Below are 19843 nucleotides of genomic sequence, written 5' to 3'. Positions count from 1 at the left end.
ATATATGTCCGTGTAGATCTCATTGCGTTCTACCAGAAAAACAACATATTTGATGCCCTAAATGCTCGACAAAGTTTTTGTGGACCAAAGAATGGAAAAAAGGCTATTGGCACCCGATTTTGTAGAATGAGCGATATATAGGCAGTAAATTAGCTTGAGCATAATCTACTACTTTCATTGTCCCTGAATCATATTCAGCCATCTGCTAGTATCTTTTCTCAATAATTTACTACTAGGCCTACTTATGTTGGGTGTATCCTTAGTGTAAAACTATTAACAAAAAATCACAGAATAAAGCATTCATACCTCACTGTTATCTATACACCAATTTCTGTGCTGTCTTCAGTGGCGGCGCTACAGGGGCATTTGTGCCCCCCCTCCATTATTTTTCTTGTCCCCCCCCCCACTTTTGAGGAAAACAACCCACAATTATGTAAATGTCCAAAATTTGTTGATTTTGTCCCCCTCTAAAATTCACTTTGCCCCCGAATAAAAATCCTGGTGCCACCACTGGCTGTTTTAGACCCAGTCCACACAAGTTTTTTTTCATCATTGTGTCCAAATTTCCAGATTACACCACATGTACAGTTACAATAAATGAATGAGAGCGTTTATGTCATAATCACTTCTGGTCATATTCACACTACGATAATTATGAGTGTCATCATTCATGATGCTGACCTTGAATTTGGTTCATACAACAACATAATGTGGGACACACAGGAAATTATTGCAGGCAATTACAAAACGATCATGTTAAACTGGCCCAATGATGGAAATTTTCCGTGTCAATTATCTACTACTTACGTTGCCTCTGGATCATATTCAGCCCATTGGGTTACAAATTCATCCAGATGATGAGGTCCTAAAATTGACCAATCACGGGTGAGATAATCAAAGTTATCCATGATAACAGCTACAAAAAGATTGATGACCTGTGGATTGGACAAACAATAAATGAAAAGTACACTCCACTTTTATTATTCATTTATTTATACCATATAGCCAGGTCATAGTGTGTGAGCTCAGGGGTTGGGACGGTACAACTTGGGGGAAGCTGTACTTTTACCATATGTGACCATCCACCACAACTGAGCCTGGATGTCGCCAGTGCCACCATTGAGATATGCTCCATTGAACTTAACAATAAACAATAGGAAACAAAGGATTTATTGACTGTTTTATTGATTTTTCACAACTTAAATGTCAAGTACTATAGACATGATATACATCATTTTAAAGCTAATTTCAAGCAGAATATTTTGGTTGAATATCTCAAAAATGATGATTGGCGACTTCAGGGCTCAGTTGTGCTGGATGGTCACATATGTACATGTAGTTGACATCATGGGCTATATAAAAATGCCTGATAGCAATTGAACCAGAGTAGATTTTGGTGTGAAAACGTCATCAAACATTACACAGTGTCAAATTTCAAACTTGCTCAAATTGTGTTCCAATGTATTCCTCTAGTCACAAGGATTCAGAAAATGTATAGTTTGACCTATGTAGGATGTACCATTCTTTAGTTATAACAAAAAAGGTCAAAGGTCATGTTTTTGGCTCTGGGGTCAAAAACATTGAAGTGCTCTGATTTTGACAAGAGGTGTCAAATTGTTCGTTTTGATAAAACAATTCAAATAAGGATAAGATTGCACCATCTAGGATGTTTCGTTACCTATGTAGCTTACATGCTTTTAAAGGTAGAAGCCAAAATGTGGTACATCACTGAGGTACCACTTTTTGGTTTTTACCTTTAAAAGCATGTAAGCTACATTGGTACCGATGCTAACAATAGAACGAGAAGATTTGCCCCTTCATTTTGCATACCACTTTGTCCAATTTTGTTTCTCATTTCTGCACAAAATGCAAACAAATGCAAAAAAATGCAATGGGTGTTACCCCCTTAATCTATTCCTATTCTATTTCCAGTAGCGTTTAACTTCTAACAAATGTTTGATGACGTAAAATCAATAATATATTTCCACAAGATATTCAACATGACATATTATTGATTTCATATTATTATAGATTAAATAACGAAGACATGTTACATCAAATATTCTACATCGAATATCCAGTGTCTGTATGGCCACTTACAATGCCGGCAAAAGTTCTATACTAAATCCACTTAACACAGAACACATAGTATTTCACACACCAATTATTGCATCGATTCCGGGTGATTATTTTTGCTCCTCATACCCAAGTTTTCTTGTATGAGTATTGGGCTATTCCATTTAAAATCCACACTTCAGATTTAGCTGAAGTCTTCCACAGAGGGAGTATGAGTTTTGATTAGAATAGACAAATTGGGTAGCTTCCATTTGAAATGCTCAATCCAGTTGTGGAAGTAATAGGTAAAGCCATTATACAGGGGGTATGGGTTTCAAAATGATTAACCCTGACAAATTACATTTAAAAACATACTCCCCCTGTGATGGATATTTCCAAAAATTTCCACAGGGGTAGTGTGGATTTCAATTGGACTAAACATCCTCAAAGTAAGGGTTTAAATTAAACCACTATGTCTGATCTAAAGCCTTCCATATGTAAGTAAAAGGAACCATGCCCTAACTGTTTGGGGGGGGGGGGGCACTCAAATACAAAGGTTGTAAGCATGCTTGTGAATGATAAATGTGGAATCATTTTGTTGGCAGTAACAAATGAGATCATCCTTGTAAAAGGGTGAACCTTGTAAGGGTCACTGTGTCACCCTTTCGAAAATCCTAGCTAAGGGTAGTTGCATTCACAAGCATGCTAAAAACCTTTGTATAAATGTCACCCTGGGGTCACAACTTACCAAAAAAGAACAAAGTATATAAAAAGAAAGGAAGTATACATATGAAAATCCACTTCCACATGTTTCTGACTTATCCTCTCCTTGTATGGAGATTGGTTCACATAATGCTGATGGTCTATCAGCACATGCCATCATGATTTGTTGCCAAGCCTCCCCTGTAGCTGACCTAAATAGCACCAGTAAAGCAGCAGGGAATGTCTGAAAGTTATTGTTTCTGTGGATGGCCCCATCTACAGTAATTTTGACTCTACCAAACATCTGCAATAGAAACAAACAAAATAAAATTTCATTACAAAAAATATTTGGAGTTCCTAAAACAAGCACGCTTAATCACCGCGAGAAAGCCTGCTTGTTGATCAGACCATAAATGCGCACCAAAACAGTGACAGGAAGATACATTTTCAATAGTCTTTTAAGCAAAATATTGTGTTACTACACTCAGTCTACTCTGAAGTACAAAGTACCGACGCGGATGCACACATTGCGCCGACTTTGAAGGCACGTATACCTGCAGGAGAGACGCAGCACCGCGCACTGCTTACGCGATGTATACGCGCGCGTTGTTACTTTGTACTTTAGAGTGAACAAACTGTATGACACAAATGTGCAAAGTGGCGGTAGGGGAATGTTGTGGGTATCTATCTATGTATGTGTATAAAGGCTCTGTCAGTTTCAATCCAAATGTTGCCACATTCATACGGGAGATCGAGGAATATACCGAGATGGTAATGTGAAAATTTGGTTGAAAACGGTCAAGAATTGACCTCAAAATCAGTAAAAAAGTTAGTTTTTCGGGCAAATATATAGTGGTTGTTTGTTTACGGCCTATGCCAACCAACGCGTCCACATGTCTAGCATAAACCGCGCCGTTGGTACGCGTCAGCGTACACGACGCGCGCCACTTGACTTGCACGAATAGCCAACTTGCGTACAGGCTTATGGTATACGGGATGAGATAACAGGATTAGGGTAAGGGTACGGGAACGACCGACTAACCAACCGACCGACCAACCAACTAACATGGAAACGGAAAATTGAGCAGCTGAGCAGCAAAATTTTTTTTTTAAAAAGGGGGGGGGACAAAGTAGGCCCATGTAGAAGAAACTGAAAAGAAAGAAAGAAGCTAAAAAGGAAATGCAAGAAGGAACAGGTCTAGAAAAAAAATTTCCCTTTGAGTCTACCTGTTCAGTAATTCTTCCTGTTTGAGTGAACGTTCCCACTCATCTAGCGGGGCGCGGTTGTGCCGCTAGTGATAATAATGACTTAAATCCATTCTGTTTTCGGTTATTGTGCTAAATTATCTGAGTTTGTGTTGGTCCTCTGGATTTTTCCTTGGGAACTCTCGCTTCCTCAGAAAATTACCTCAGCCCAAAACAAACCCCATCAATTTCCGGCAAGGACCTCAAAACCGATAATGAATATAGCTAGCAAAAACACAGTTTATCACAAACTTGTTTAAAATTTCAAACAACAAAATGGCTTTGGTTTTACACTTGTGCTGTTTAAATGCAAATTTTGGCGTAGAAAGTCATTATATTTATGTAAATGAGATTATGTAATTAAATGTACTCTGATAGTAATTTTGTGAATTTTGAAAGGTATCTAGTTGTTATTATTGTAAATAAAATGTTACTTGAATCACGCCTGAGTGAAGATATGAAATGGTTGCCGGAATTTATTGTCCATCCCCTCATATACTTGATTGCCAAGTTTTTTCACATGTCCATTTTCGTTTCTTTTTTGTTGTTATTTATTTTCATTTTTGCATAAATCTCCTAATTTCCAACTTTCCATTATTTCCAACTTGGGTCTGATTGGATCAGATTGTGTCACATATATATGTACAGTTCTTACCTGCATACCAATAACAGCATATATGAAAAACAGCATAACTATAAGAAGTGCAACATATGGAAGTGCCTATGAACAGAAATGAACAAAAAAGTTATATTAATAATTGTATAATTATAACAATCAAAAATGATAAAGTTACATAAAATATTCATATACAATCATAAGAGCATCACTATCATCCAGCAGGTTATAGAGGATGGCCAGACCAGCAATCAAGAACTGTTATATCAAGGGTACCCCAAGGCAGCATATTTGGACCTATCCTGCTTCTAATCTTCATCAACAACCTGCCAGCCAGCCAGCACCAAGAGCTCTACAAGATGCTTGTTTGCAGATGACTGTAGGCTGTGGCTGCACCAGGAATTTGTTTGAGGGGGGGGGGAGCAAAGTGAATTTCATGGGGGGGGTTTAAGAGAGTACATGGTTACACAAGCAGAGCCATGTCCCAATGTTGTCAAAATTCCTCAAGGCTTGTCCTCTACTACCAATGTTTTTCTCCTCTTACCTGAAAGGATTTAATAAAAGTCCATAGTAGCGTTCGTATACTCTCTCCTTTACTGAGTAGTTTGACTAATCTCATGACACGGAAGAGCCGAAAGAAATTGATGCTGATCCTAGTCCCATCGCCAGGCTGTATGTGTGAATTACAACATAAACATAAGATTGTTAATATTATACATTTCATTCACATCAGAAATTAGTATTCAAATCATTGTAGGCCTGCTCACCAAATGACACAACATCACTGCAGTGCAAACACATTTATACGGAACGACAAAAAACAACAAAATGGCTTATCAATACGTTAAAATTTCAGAGAGAAATCAAGGGAGAGAGAGAGAGACAGAGAGAGAGAGAGAGGGGGGAGAAGGAAAGAAATAATGATGGAAAAAAAATACATTTGACCTGATCTGTTGATTTTGCTTCCCAACTGAACTGAATTTAAGTGATTATGATACTAATTTATTTCGTGACTTCTCTCTAGTCCTAAGGGTCGCTAGTCCAAAGGCTCTCTAGTCTGAAGGGTCGCTAATCCGAAAACTAAATTAAGTTCACTAATCCAGAGGTCCTCTAGTCCAAATATAGAATAAGGGTTAGGGTTTAGGGTTAGGGTTTGGGTTGGGGTTAGGGTTAGCGAGCCTCATTTTATATTCGGACTAGAGAACCTTATTTATTATTCAGACTAACAAACCCTCGGACTAGAGAACCCAATATTCGGACTAGTGGACCTTTTTCAGAATTCGGACTAGCAAATGGTAAATTACGTGTTCGGACTAGCGAACCTTGGACTAGGAAACCTTCGGACTAGAGAGTTGTCGCCATTTATTTTACCCATGCATGCAGACCACATGTTGATACCAACTTGAACATAATTATGACTCTGGAACAATTTGTAACATAATCATGAAAATTTTAATACTATCCATTGCCTGGATCCATTGAATGATAAAACTTGGTATGTACCAATTTGCATGATTTGTGGTGAAAGAAAATCCACTTTACAGTGTTAATGGTCAGACACAATAATGTATATTATATGAACCAGCTCAGTCAGTCAGCTATATAAACACATCAAAAGAAATAAGTCCCCCTCAGAAGATGTCGTCATAACATTGTAAGGTTTCGTTTTTTACCAATAAAACTAACTTTGAAATAATTATATGACTGTTTACTAAGTGCTGTGTGAAAATGAGAGATTTTCATGACTTCAGGGCTGAATGAGCCTAAATTGAAGGCAAAAACTGCCCTTTTCAAAAGTCACAAAGTAGGCCTATGCTTGTCACAAAAGTTGATTCATGGCTTGTTACTAATGGAAAACCCCATGTGTTTGAGTGCAGTTTAAAATCCTCACCAAGTGAACATTTACTGTAATGTGTATCGATTCTTGATCATTCAGCCATGCAAATCCCCTTGGTGCAGAGTTCAGCATAGTGAGTTGTAAGATGGCCAGTTCCATTCCTTGTCCCAACACGCCTTGCAGTTAACAAGCATAGGCCTACTTTGTGACTTTTAGAAAGGGCAGTTTTGTCTTCAATTTGGGTTCATTCAGCCATGAAGCCATGGACATCTTTAATTTTTACAAAACACTTAGTAAACATTCATATAATTATTTCTAAGTAAGTTTTATTGGTACAAAGTTTTACTTTACGATGTTATGACGAAATTTTCAGAGGGGGACTTATTTCTTTTGATGTGTTTAGCAACTATTGATAATCAAAGCAAATACTTGTGGTTTCAAACTTTGTGGGTAAGGGCAGCCCAATACTGACTTTTTAGTGGTTGTAGGATATTCGATGTAACATGTCTTTGTTATTTAATCTATTCCCATTCTATTTCCAGTAATGTTTAACTTCTAAGAAATGTTTGATGACGAAAAATTGATGATGTATTTCAAACAGACATCAAACATTCGTTAGAAGTTAATCCAGGGCCGTAACAAGGTTGAAATATATGGGGTGACCATCACAAATGTGGGGCGTGCCATCACAAATGTGGGGAAATGACCATCACAAATGTGGGGGTGCCAAGTTACAAATTTATGCCCAAATTGAAATAAAGATATAAAGAAAAAAAAAAAAAATTCTCAAAAAGTGGGGTGGCCATGGCATCCCAGGCCGCCCCGCTTGCTACGGCCCTGAGTTAATCAGTTATACATCACTGGAAATAGAATGGGAATAGATTAAATAACGAAGACATGTTACATCAAACTTATTCTACATCAAATACTCAGGAGGCTGTATGGCCCTTAATGCTCTGCGTGCTAGCCGTAAGTTTCAACATAAAAAGTCCCAAGTTTTGAGATATTTTGTCGAAATATCAAGAGCTATCTTAAGAACCACTGAACCAATACTAGGCTTGTTTCTACTCGTTTTAATGCATTTTTCATGCTGATTCCAAATATGGTCATGAACATTTACATTTCTGAAATTTTTGAATTTTTAAAAAAATGTTGGAAACTTGTCGTATGCAGTCGACAGCCACGTGGAAAGAGTTAATGCGGGTGATATTATATTGCTCTTGACTGGCTGTGCATGAGGTTGGCTGATATGTGGCAATGGTATCCACACATGGTATGTGTGTATTTTTTGCAGTTTTTAAGTATCTAAACAAAAGGGGGGAGTTGGTAGTGCAGAAATCCAAGATTATATTCATGTACAAGAATCTGTCTGGTGTTTTATGTAAAGCAGCAAGAACCTCTAGAACCAGTAATGTGTATGATAGTTCTGATTTTGTCAGTATGCCTTAATATTTTTATACTGAATCTTATTTTTGTTGCATGTCTTCATTAATATGGGTTATTCTTTAATATATCTTTAAAAAAAAGGTTCAACTGGTTGGAAACTGTAAATGAACAAAACCAAACAAAAATGTGACTGTTTTTGCTCTTCAAAACAGGTTTTCCTTGGTTTTGTCAAATTGTCAAATTAATCTTGGGTACTCAATGGATACAAATTAAAAGTAACCCACTGTTCTTCTGCGGGTCCCAAAGCAAGTTCATATCATAAACAACATTGTGTAAAATTTTTGTTAAGCATGTATTTGAAGATCACAAAGTATAGACCAATTGACATGTGATGTGATTGCCCGGCAGTATGCGAGCAAATTATAGCCATTTCCATTGTTCTTTGCCCTGCGGTGTGCGTACGCATCGTAGTTTGCTCATGGCACATGCATTTTAAATCACCCACCACATTCCATATAGTACAAGAAAGTCATTGAACTGTGTAGCGGTTTGTTCAAGCATATCGATATACCAGTCCCTCGCCTTTTTGATTACAATGATGGTAAGGAAACGGTTCAAAACATGTCATTCTGAACCAGTTTAGGCGACAATTTTGTAAACTTGGCATAGAGATGAATATTTGCTGTTTGTTTGTTTGTTTATTTTATTCTAATTCAGTAACAATTAAATAGTGTCAGGAATACAGTACAAAACTGTGGTGCATATGATCCAGGTTACATACAAGTATTCCACAAATGAAAAAAATATACTCTGAAAACTCTTCATTTTTATATGACATAATCGTAACCAGTCAGGCAGTGAAATTAAGATACAAGTAGGAAGCATAAAATACATAAGAAAATTGACATGAAAGCTCATAACCTTATGAACTGTACAAATTTCAACAAAGTCTAATGCTGGTTGTGATTGGAGCAGATTGTGTCACATAAATATGTGGCTGGACGCGGCGAATGAGCCGTAAACTCGGCAAACTTCATTTCGAGCTACAGGTGAAAATATATGCAAATCTCGTATTTTGGCGAAGTTGAGATGTTTGCAGATTTTAAATGTTTAAGCTTTCTTCTAAACACATACAAAGTTTTATTTTAAAGAAATAAGTGGAAATATGAAATAATCTACAGTTTCTGAGGCCCGTCTGATGAATGGTCATTATGCTTCCCTAACTTTGAACACGTTTTGCTCAGTTTCGCGTTTTGATTCATGACAACCTATAACAAGCCATAACTTCGCGTCTGATTGTCATATGAAGTTCATTGAGGTGTCATTTTAATCCCTGAAACATGCTCTTTGCAAATATGCAAAAATGTAAAAATGACCAGAGGGGGACTTTACGGCTTATTCGAGGTGTCCAGGCACATATATACAAAAAAATCACATGGGTAACCATTGATACTGAACACCAATTCTGTCGGTCCGTGCCACGTCATTTCCGGTTGATGATGCGACTCACGGTCGAGTGAAAAGAAGTTCCTGATTCGATTTTTGTTGATGATTTCTGTCATTGGTGTTATGTAAATTTCGATCGCAAATAGTCAGTGGAATCAAACAACCGTTTCTAAGTCTTCAGAGTGGAAGAAACTTACTTGATTTACCGTTTATATACTGACAACTTAAAATTAAATTCCATGGTCGAGTGTCGTTTTTTCCGAAATTGAATGTCACTCCAACAACATCGCTACACTGCAAAAACAAGTGTTTATATTTAAACACCATATTGTGTTTATCAGAGCAACACTTAATAAACACATAATTCATGTTAATGGTCTAACACTAATGTTCATAAATTAACACTTGGTGTTATATTACAAACACTAATGTTTGTAATATAACACCAAGTGTTAATTTATGAACATTAGTGTTAGAAAAATTAACATTAGTGTTAGACCATTAACATGAATTATGTGTTTATTAAGTGTTGCTCAGATAAACACAATATGGTGTTTAAATATAAACACTTGTTTTTGCAGTGTATGTAGCCTCCTTCACAGCCGGTTTCTGTTGTTCATAACAAACCGTGAGCCACATGCAGTTTGGGCCCGAGACTAGAGATAGCCCGGATGTTGGACCGACAGAATAGATACCAACATTATGCTAAACAAAAACATACACTTGGTTTGAATTGAGTTTAATCAGGGATAAGGTAAGATGGGATATGACAGCTAATCAAATAATATATACAGGTATGTAAGCTGCCATTACCCTGCCATTGCGTATCCTGGAACACTATCAGCCAGCCTAATCAGCGTTCAAGTAATTCAATTGCCCATAAAATCGCTGCTTGCTGCATCTACGGTTAGACTTTTTCAAGCCTGCTGTAGTGTATTGATTTCAAATGTTCAACAGCTATTTTTAACAAGATTTTTAGATCAGTCGCGAACACGAACTATACGCGATGCTGAACGCGTAGTCATGGTGGTAGGCGAGTTCGGGGGTGCTGGCGACCGTCGATCGACCATCGATCACTAGCACCCCCAAAACCCAAGATGGCGGCCTCCATGTGTGTACCGGGGGTGCTGGCGTGGAACCACAACAACAGCGGGAATCGCTGGTTAAATCGAGATGAGAAAAGACAGCAGGTATCAGCGAAATTTACTGTCAGGGGCCTGGTTTAATTTGAACAACTTTAATAATAATGCCTTCTGTAAGAGCTTGTGCCTGTGTGCCACAGGTAGAACCGCTTTGCTATAATGGGCTATTCCATTTAAAATCCACACTACCCCTGTGGAAGATTTTGGAAATATCTGCCACAGGGGAGTATTGATTTTAATGTAATGAGCACATTAGGCAGCTCCATTTGAAACTCATCCTCCCTCTGTGGAAGATTCAGGTTGAATCTTTCTCAGTTTCAAATGGAGCTGCCTAATGTGTTCATTCTATTTTGAATTCATACTCCCCCTGTGGAAGATATTTCAAAATCTTCCACAGGGGTAGTGTGGATTTTAAGTGGAATAGCCCAATGTGTGTAACAGTATAAGTCTCAGTCTGAGTTAAAGGCACATTCAGTGATCCCACCAAAAGTGGAAAAATTAATTCTGTATTAATTGCCTAAAAGTGCAATGAAAAGAATTGCCAAAAAATGAGGAATACAGCAGTATTGGCAAATTTGTAGTCCCATTCAAATACATGTAGCTAATTTCTCTTCTAATTTCTCAACTTACGTAGATGTAAAATGTCTTATTTTGTGTTTCATGCACATTATTTGTGTTAACCTTTGTTAGTGACATGTATGTGCTAACATAGCCTATATATGTTAGCAAATGCATGTCACTAACAAAGGTGCTCAAATATGAATTTTGATGATTTTACAATCCTCCGAATGAGCAAATCACTGAATAGGCCTTTAAGCCATAATGTATGATCTTATAATACACATTACACATGTCCCAACTTACACCACCTAAATGAAATCAGCCAAATTTGTTGTGTTTGAAGATCAGCAGAGCAATTTCCGACATAATGTCATAATTTACACATTAAGTCCCCCATATATTATAGAACTCCGCATTAAACGGCAAAAATAGCCAAATTTGTTGTGTTTGAAGGTCAACAGAGCAATTCCGGACCAATAATGTCATAATTCACACATTAAGTCCCCCATATATAGAACTCCGCATTAAACGGAAAAAATAGCCAAATTTGTTGTGTTTGAAGGTCAACAGAGCAATTCCGGACCAATAATGTCATAATTTACACATTAAGTCCCCCATATATAGAACTCCGCATTAAACGGAAAAAATAGCCAAATTTGTTGTGTTTGAAGGTCAACAGAGCAATTCCGGACCAATAATGTCATAATTCACACATTAAGTCCCCCATATGCCTATATAGAACTCAACATTAAACTGCCAAAATAGCCAGTGTGGTTTCTTTCATTTTCCCTCATTATCTGGCTGCAGATCAAACAATCATGTTTTAGAAGTGAAATGAGCTTCAAACACCTATACAAAAATGATCAATATGAGACACAAAATAATTTTACCATTGAATTAATCCCAAAGTCAGCTGGCACCTGAAAACATTTTTCTTGCTCTTTCTTTCTTCTTTCATTTAATGCAAAGGGAAGCTTTTGCAAATTGCCATACATTAATGGAGAGAGTAAACAAATTAAAACCAGTGAACCATCTGAACAGAAAATATAAACATTATATAATACCCTAAAATAGATCAGGTTGGTTTTCACTATAAAGAAAATTACCTGTTTGGGCACCCAAAACTTGGGTTGGTTGGAATAGGCCAACATAGCATCTTTTAAGAAACTATATGATATGAGTCAAGGGTATTATAGATGTCCCAAGAGGGTACAGGGCGTTAGTCCAACACGGCGCTAGTCGTGACACTCCGCTAGTCTGACACGCCGCTAGTCCAATTCTAAAATACACTCTGCCAGTCTGACACACCGCTAGCCCGAAAATGCAAAACACTGTGCTTAAGTCCGAAACTGAACCTAGTCCGAATCTGAGCTAGTCCGAATCTGGAAAACCCTTCTTCAGTCCGACACTGCGCTAGTCCGAATCTAAAAAACACTGTGCTAGTCTGGAACTGAAAACCATTGCGCTAGTCTGAATTTGAAAAACACTGCGCTAGTCTACATCTGAATTTGGGAATCACTGCGCTAGTCCAATATTCAGACTAGCGCAGTGTTTTCCAGATTTGGACTAGCGCAGTGTATTTCGGATTCGGACTAGCGGCGTGTTGGACTGAAAAAATGTTTCAGATTCGGACTAGCGGCGTGTTGGATAGACTACCCCGTAGTCCACTTGCATACTCTGGATATTGTATTTAAGCTTAAAACTCTGATTTAATTAATGTGTGCACAATTGATAGATTTTCACATCTGATCAGTCACCCTTAAGTCCCTCTGTTTGTTAGCTTCCCAAGTGGACTACTGACATTGCCTTGCGGTTAAGATTTTAACTCTATGGAGAGTTAGGCCAATTTCTGGCCTAACTAAAATTGTCCATGATGTAATGCATCTTTAAATGGATCTGCCTTGTGATTGGTCGCCCATACCTCGCTATGGTTTAAATCGTCTGGGCCCGCGCCATTACCATTAACTACACCGTAAACAACTGTCTGTGGTACTTGCGGCGCTTGTGTTGACGCAAAAGTTAATCTCTCATCAAACATCTAGCGCGTCCATGCTTAGTACTTGTAGTTAATGGACTGATAAACAAGTATGCTTGACAGTGTGTTTTTTAGAGAGCAAAGTCCAGGGGGTAAAGTTCTGCTTACAATTCAAAGTTCATAGTCGAAATTTCGGGGTTCACTATCAATAAACTGGTAGATTCCAAAATCAGAATTGTTCAGTATTAAAGTGAGCCGTTATAATTATGCAAGATAATGTTGCATTCAATTACTTTTATTGTCACTAATCGTCTGATATTTTTAACTCTTTATGACCATTTTACTATTGAATACTTTAATTTTAATAAACATCAGTATAATTTTGAGTTCAACAAAATGGGTTCATCATGACTAATAATAACATATTTTTAATAAAATTCGACTATGGCATAGTCTACGTGTTGGACTGCTGTAGTGGTTTTCATTTTTGGACTAGCGCATGCTTTTTTTTTTACTAGTACAGTGTTTTTCATTTTTGAACTGATGCACCCCTAAGTATAGGAAATATGTGTAGTCGGACTAGCGGCGTGTCGGACTGAGTGGTGCACCCTGTCCCAAGATAGGCCTATAATTATGACAAAAGGAAGCGTGGCAAGTTCCTATACAAGGCGGCTAAAAAAATAAATGTTAGGTCTCAAAGCCCCCACGTGCATTAATTTTTCTTAGCGCGTCCATTTCAGCTGAAATGGCAAATTCATTTTTAATTTCCGCTAAAAAACCCCCATTTTTTTGCCCTAAAATCATGAAATTCAAAGAAATATTTTGAAAATTTGTTTAGGTATGAAGCAATTGATATTTGTGTAAATGAACCAAAATTTTATTCTGTGTGCTAATGGCATCTTAATACAAAATAATCTTTAAAAAAATGTTCTGCATTTGTTTTTGAGACATAATTTTTGAGCATAATCAAAATCAAAATCATTTCTTTCAAGATAATAAAATTGATCTAAAATCATCAAAATTGCAACTATAAACAAAATTTACAAAAAATTCTAATACAAATATGTAAAGGTAAAAATTGAGATAATAAACAACAATGGAATAATTCTTTATTGCAGTTCAATAAGAAATACATGGTGGTGCAAAAGGAACTTCTACACATTAATAAACAAAATAAATGCAGAATGGCATTAATGGTTCAAGAGTGTGAACAATTGTGTACTATGGTAACAAATGAAATAAAAACACTATAATGATTACTATCAAATACAAAAGGGCAAATTAGCAAATGAACTTAAATATAATATTCCAAATATAGAAGAAAACAAAGAGAAAACAGCTATATGGCATGCAATGATATCAACATAATGGTTGTGTTGACTGAGACTTGAACGATGATGATGAATTACCGTAGCAAATATCTGTTGTTTTCGAAGGCAAGAATGTAGTGGAAGTAAAAAGCAAGAGAACATAGCGTCAGGCTGATGTTATGACGAAGCTGTTAATTTACATACATACAGTCTATAGAATCATGACAGTGATGACAGTTAGTTAAATAAGCTAAAATCCCAAGGTAGCTAATATTCTTTTTTTTATTCTTGTTTAAAAAGTTAATTACTTTTGTTACACATGAAAAACACGAAATGTCACCAGTACAAAGTACTGGAAGTTGACGATAAGACAGCTCCAGTTATATGCAAAGAAATTGTGTTATAAAGTGCAGCAAAACAAGTCAAGACAATGTTGGTTAAAACACAAAGATAATATCGTTTGAAACAAAATGTGAACAAATATGAATGTAATGGTCACACTGTATGCAAAGATTATGGGGAAATTGTGATCATCTTTATTAGCTACTAATTTCCAGTTGTCTACTAATTTCAATAGCCAGTCACATGACTAGTTCCCACATTTTATATTTATGGACCATGCAGCCTATATAAATTGATGGAGGATGAATTTGTTTTATATATATACATTTTGATGGGCTTTGTGATGTAAATTTTCCCTCATCATACTTTGCATAGAGTGCTACAGTGCATAGCCACAACTACAAAATATGCACTAAAGATGATATACCTGAAAACATTGATGAAAATCACATGAAATACCTATTTTACACAGTCATTCAACACAAGAATGTGATAACAAATATACATGTTGAACTCTACTCTAATTTCAATGAATGCACCAATAAGATATTTTCCAATGAAATAGAAATTCATTCATTCATAATAATTAATAATAAAAACGCACACCTGTATTGAAACTTACTGCCTGATGAGACATGTGTGTCTTTACATTACAAATATGTAATAAGCTTTTATATTAGCATATAAGTTGCAAATCAAACTACCAATCATGACACAGCAGATTAAAAACTGGATTATTAGAATATGATCAATAAATATATTATTATTAGAAACAATTGGACATGTAACAATATCTGAAATATCAAATGATTAAACAATGGTAAAAAAATATCAAAGGTTGCTTACAGCGCTTAGCATGTTTTTACCACATACACACAGAACGCAAACAACCAAATGGGCTATTCCACTTGAAATCCACACTACCCCTGTGGAAGATTCTGGAAATATCTCCCACAGGGGGAGCATGTTTTTCAAATGTAATTGGTCAAGGTTAATCATTTTGAAACCCATACTCCCCCGTGTTATGGCTTTACCTATATCTTCCACAACTGGAGTGAGTATTTCAAATGGAAGCTACCCAATGGTCTATTGTATTCAAAACTCTTACTCCCTCTGTGGAAGACTTTATTAGTTAAATCTTCCACAGGGGTAGTGTGGATTTTAAATGGAGTGGCCCAATACGCTGAATCAAAGTTTGCCGGGCACATAGCAAAATAATGCGGAGGTACATGAAGTGGCCTCCATGAACGACACACAAACATGGCAGTGTCGGTACTCTTTGACTCTACCTCATTGGATTTTCTGTTTTTGTTCTCAACAGGCAAAGTCCCTGTGCTTTGTATGCTGTGAATTCTCGCATATTCATGAGGGCTGATCATTACAACGCCAGTGTCTAACAAATCATGCACATACCGTTTGTGACTATCGTGGTCAGAGCTGTAATTTTATGCGTTTACACAAAAGATGTCAAGGCTGCTTTGAAAAAATATAGAGTAACAGGTGCAACTTGGGTGCACGTTTTCATGTGTGTGCTCAATGGAATGATGGGCCCTCATTAACAGATGATGCTGGACTTTGCCTGTTGGTGAATTGTCTGTATATTTTCTCGTCTGTGGCTATACCACTATGGACACTATTACAACAACAGCTAAATGATGTCAAATGTAATGATGTTAACATTATACAAAGTGATCAAATGAAATTGATGTCACATTATTTCACTGAAAATGATATAAATTTCACAATGCATGGACATGAGCCAATATTGAACAAACTAAAACAATTAAAATTAAATGGAAAGATACAGTGGCCCCAATCCAATCAGTGATTTTCTTTCATTTATTATCTCTTACGGAATCGGATAGCAATGTTTGCACAGTATTTTTTGTGCAACCTGAGAGCCCATCAGACACACTAAATTGCATTCTGAATACGAGGAATGTCTTTCTGATATCAAATAATTTTGATATTTTGAAATTTGCCATATAATATTATGTAATATAATACCATTTTATGTAATATAATACCATTTTTGCATTCTTGCAAACATGAGAAGAATAAACTCATACAATAGACTTCAACTCATCTCCTCATACTGGCTATGCTATATGTCATATATCATGTAGTTTCAGAATTATTAATGCCTTTGATACAGATTCTGATGGGATTGAATGCTCAGGCCTCTAAAAACTTTGTGAAATTTTATCAAACAGGCTATTGTTCTGGATAATTAGTTTCCAGCAGCTCACTTTTTGACTTCATAATTATTGCTGATATTTGATAATACATGATAATTGCCACTTTATTGACAGCAGCATTGGGCTATTCCATTTAAAATCCACACTACCCCTGTGTAAGATTTTGGAAATATCTTCCATAGGGGGAGTATGAATTTTAAAGGGAATGAACACATTAGGCAGTTCCATTTGAATTTCATACACCCTCTAAGAAAGATTTAATCTGAATCTTCAACTGAGGGAGGGTGAATTTCAAATGGAGCTGCCTAATATGTTCATTCCATTTGAAATTCATACTCCCCCTGTAGAAGATATTTCCAAAATCTTCCATAGGGGGATTATGGATTTCAAATGGAATAGCCCATTATGGCATCTGACAGAATGCAAAACTGGGATATATGAAATTCATTGATCAACTGTGATAAGGCATTTACATGTTATCTCTGCCTGTGACAAAGTCATATACACAACATCTCTCTAAAATAAGAAACTTTGCACATTACACATGAGACAGACATTATGGCTACAGCATGCAAGTGAACACAAAGTAAGATGATAACAAAATGGAAATATCTTAAGATCAATAAACAATGAAAGGTCTGCCAACCTTAGCTTTCTGCAGTGTGTATGACAGCCACAGCAGATGAGGTGCGTACGTTAAAGGCAAAATGGTTATAAGCAATAATAAAAAGCACACATATGGAAAAAAAAGAAATGCAAGAATAAACCACTGCAAGAATGAAATTTTAGGATGCCACAGACAGTATAAAAGCTGCTGATGCCACTATTATCAGTCAGAATTAATAGGTAAATTTTCACGGGAAAATTTTCTGGACATGTGACACCCATGGGCGCAGACATATTAGCATTATGGAATGTGACCCCGAGCACAGCGGGTGTTCTTCCAATGTATTTGAATAGGAAGAATTCCTACTTTGATGCAAAATAAGTTACTTGTCATAAGTTAATAATATTATGGTAAGAGTTTCCGTAGATAAATATTTTTTCCGTAGATAGATATTTTTGAAATTACGTTTTGATGATATTGTGAAGAAATTAAGATAACATAATATTTAATAAATTTGCAATGCACAATTTTTTATCAAAATTGCGGTCAAAAATACTATTCCAATTCAAAATTACTAAGACTTGAATAGCGAGGTCACCGCCGGGGGTCAGAGATCAGGCTCGAGGTTACACTCACATTGATACGCATTGGTCATGTGTCCAGAAAATTTTCCCGTGAAAATTTACCTATTAATCTTGACTGGTTATAGAAACAGAAATAATGAGGAGTCAGTTTTCACAACTCAAGTTTAAGGTTAAGGTTAAGTAAATATATGAAAACAAACCCTCTGATTTGGTATACAGGGCAAAACAGGTTACAAGATCCGGGTAAATTGGAATAACAGAAAAATAGATTAGTTGGATTTCATTCAATAATAACAAGATATATATTTACTTAAATTTGTTTTTATTGTCAAAGTATGTAAGAAACTAGTTGAATCATTTTTGATTTGCTTGAAATGTATAACAATTCTATTAATTGTTCTGATTTTGAAAGGATTATTTTGCACATCTCCAAATTGTTTGAAGCAAAATGTAAGAAAGTGAAATGCAAAGCCCATTGGAGTTCTCAAAATCAAATTTTGACACTTTGATCTGCAATGAGCAGATGTATACTCACTATTTATTATTACACATGAACAGTATTTTTTAGAATGTTCTAGGTGAGATAAATGGAAAAATACAAAATAGTTGATTTTGGCGTAACAGAGGCAAACAAATCAAAATGTTCTTAAGGGCTGGGGTATGAGCGTTTGGACAGTATTTATTGTGGGACATTAGAGCACATCAGACATATCGAATTGCATTCTGAATACGAAGAATGTCATTCTGATATCAAATAATTTTGATTTTTTGAAATTTGCAATGTAATACACATTTTATGGCAAATCATTAAAAATTGATATTTTTGATATTTAACAGTACTCGAAGTAAACTTTATAAATCTGATGATTTATACTTAACGTGTATGTAAGTGGGATGAAAAGCCGACGATCAATTGAAAATTTTGACCTTTCAGTATTAAAGATATGGATTTTTTCCCAAAACACCAAAAAAAAATTAGGTCTTTTTGGGAAAAAATCCATATCTTCAATATGAAAGGTCAAAATTTTCAATTGATCATCGGCTTTTCCTTCCAGCTACATGCACTTTAAGAATATATCATTAGATTTATAAAATTTACTTCGAGGACTGTTATATATCAAAAATTTGAAAAATATCAAATTTTTATAATATTTGTCATAAAATTTGTACTATATTGTGATTTTCAAAAATGAAAATTATTTGATATCAGAAAGACATGCTTCAGTATTCAGAATACAATTCGATAGGTCTGAGGTGGTTTCATGATACAAAAAAAATACTGTCGAAACGCAATAAACGCTCATTCTAGATCCCTTAAATGATTAGTAGAAATTGGGTAATAAATGGCCAGCTGAATAAAGGCTTTACCAGTTTGGTTTTTAGAAACTACTCATAAGGGCATATATTCCACCCATCAGAGTAAAAATTTGACCATACAAAAATGACTAAATAATGACCGGTGTCAGACCCAATGCCCCTCAGTCAGTCCTGGTGCAACTCCAATTGGACGACTCATGCTATGCCTCTCAACCTACTGTCACTATATCTTCTGTTCAAATCATAATATGTGACATGATCAAGGGGAATGAGTCGGATGTCGCTAATATTGTTTTTGAGATATTGGCAAAAACAGTGTTCAAATTCTTTTGTTTTATATTGTTTTCAGCGATTGATAAATTGATGTAACTTCACAATGAAAAGTCGTATCAACTTAGGATTTTCAGTTTCTGAAAGCTCTAAATGCCCTCTTTAGAAGCACATGCAAAACTCCCCTTGATCATGTCACATATGATCATAATTTATGTAGAAATGGGTCTGAGAAAATGGATCAAGGATT

General features: G+C 36.0%; 1 protein-coding gene across 1 annotated transcript in view; it reads right to left on the bottom strand.

Annotated features, from left to right (window-relative positions):
- The window catches only part of LOC140148178 (voltage-dependent L-type calcium channel subunit alpha-1D-like), a 143823-nt gene that overhangs the window by 16370 nt on the left and 107610 nt on the right, over positions 1 to 19843 (bottom strand). The window contains 4 exon segments of the mRNA XM_072170038.1: positions 808 to 935; positions 2804 to 3061; positions 4658 to 4723; positions 5163 to 5288. Of these exon segments, the coding sequence (XP_072026139.1) occupies positions 808 to 935; positions 2804 to 3061; positions 4658 to 4723; positions 5163 to 5288 (578 nt within the window).

Source organism: Amphiura filiformis, chromosome 3 (genome assembly GCF_039555335.1).
Source record: "Amphiura filiformis chromosome 3, Afil_fr2py, whole genome shotgun sequence".
Classification (NCBI taxonomy): Eukaryota; Metazoa; Echinodermata; class Ophiuroidea; order Amphilepidida; family Amphiuridae; genus Amphiura; species Amphiura filiformis.
Note: the sequence above shows the minus strand (reverse complement) of the source record. Positions and strands in the feature narration are given on the sequence as shown.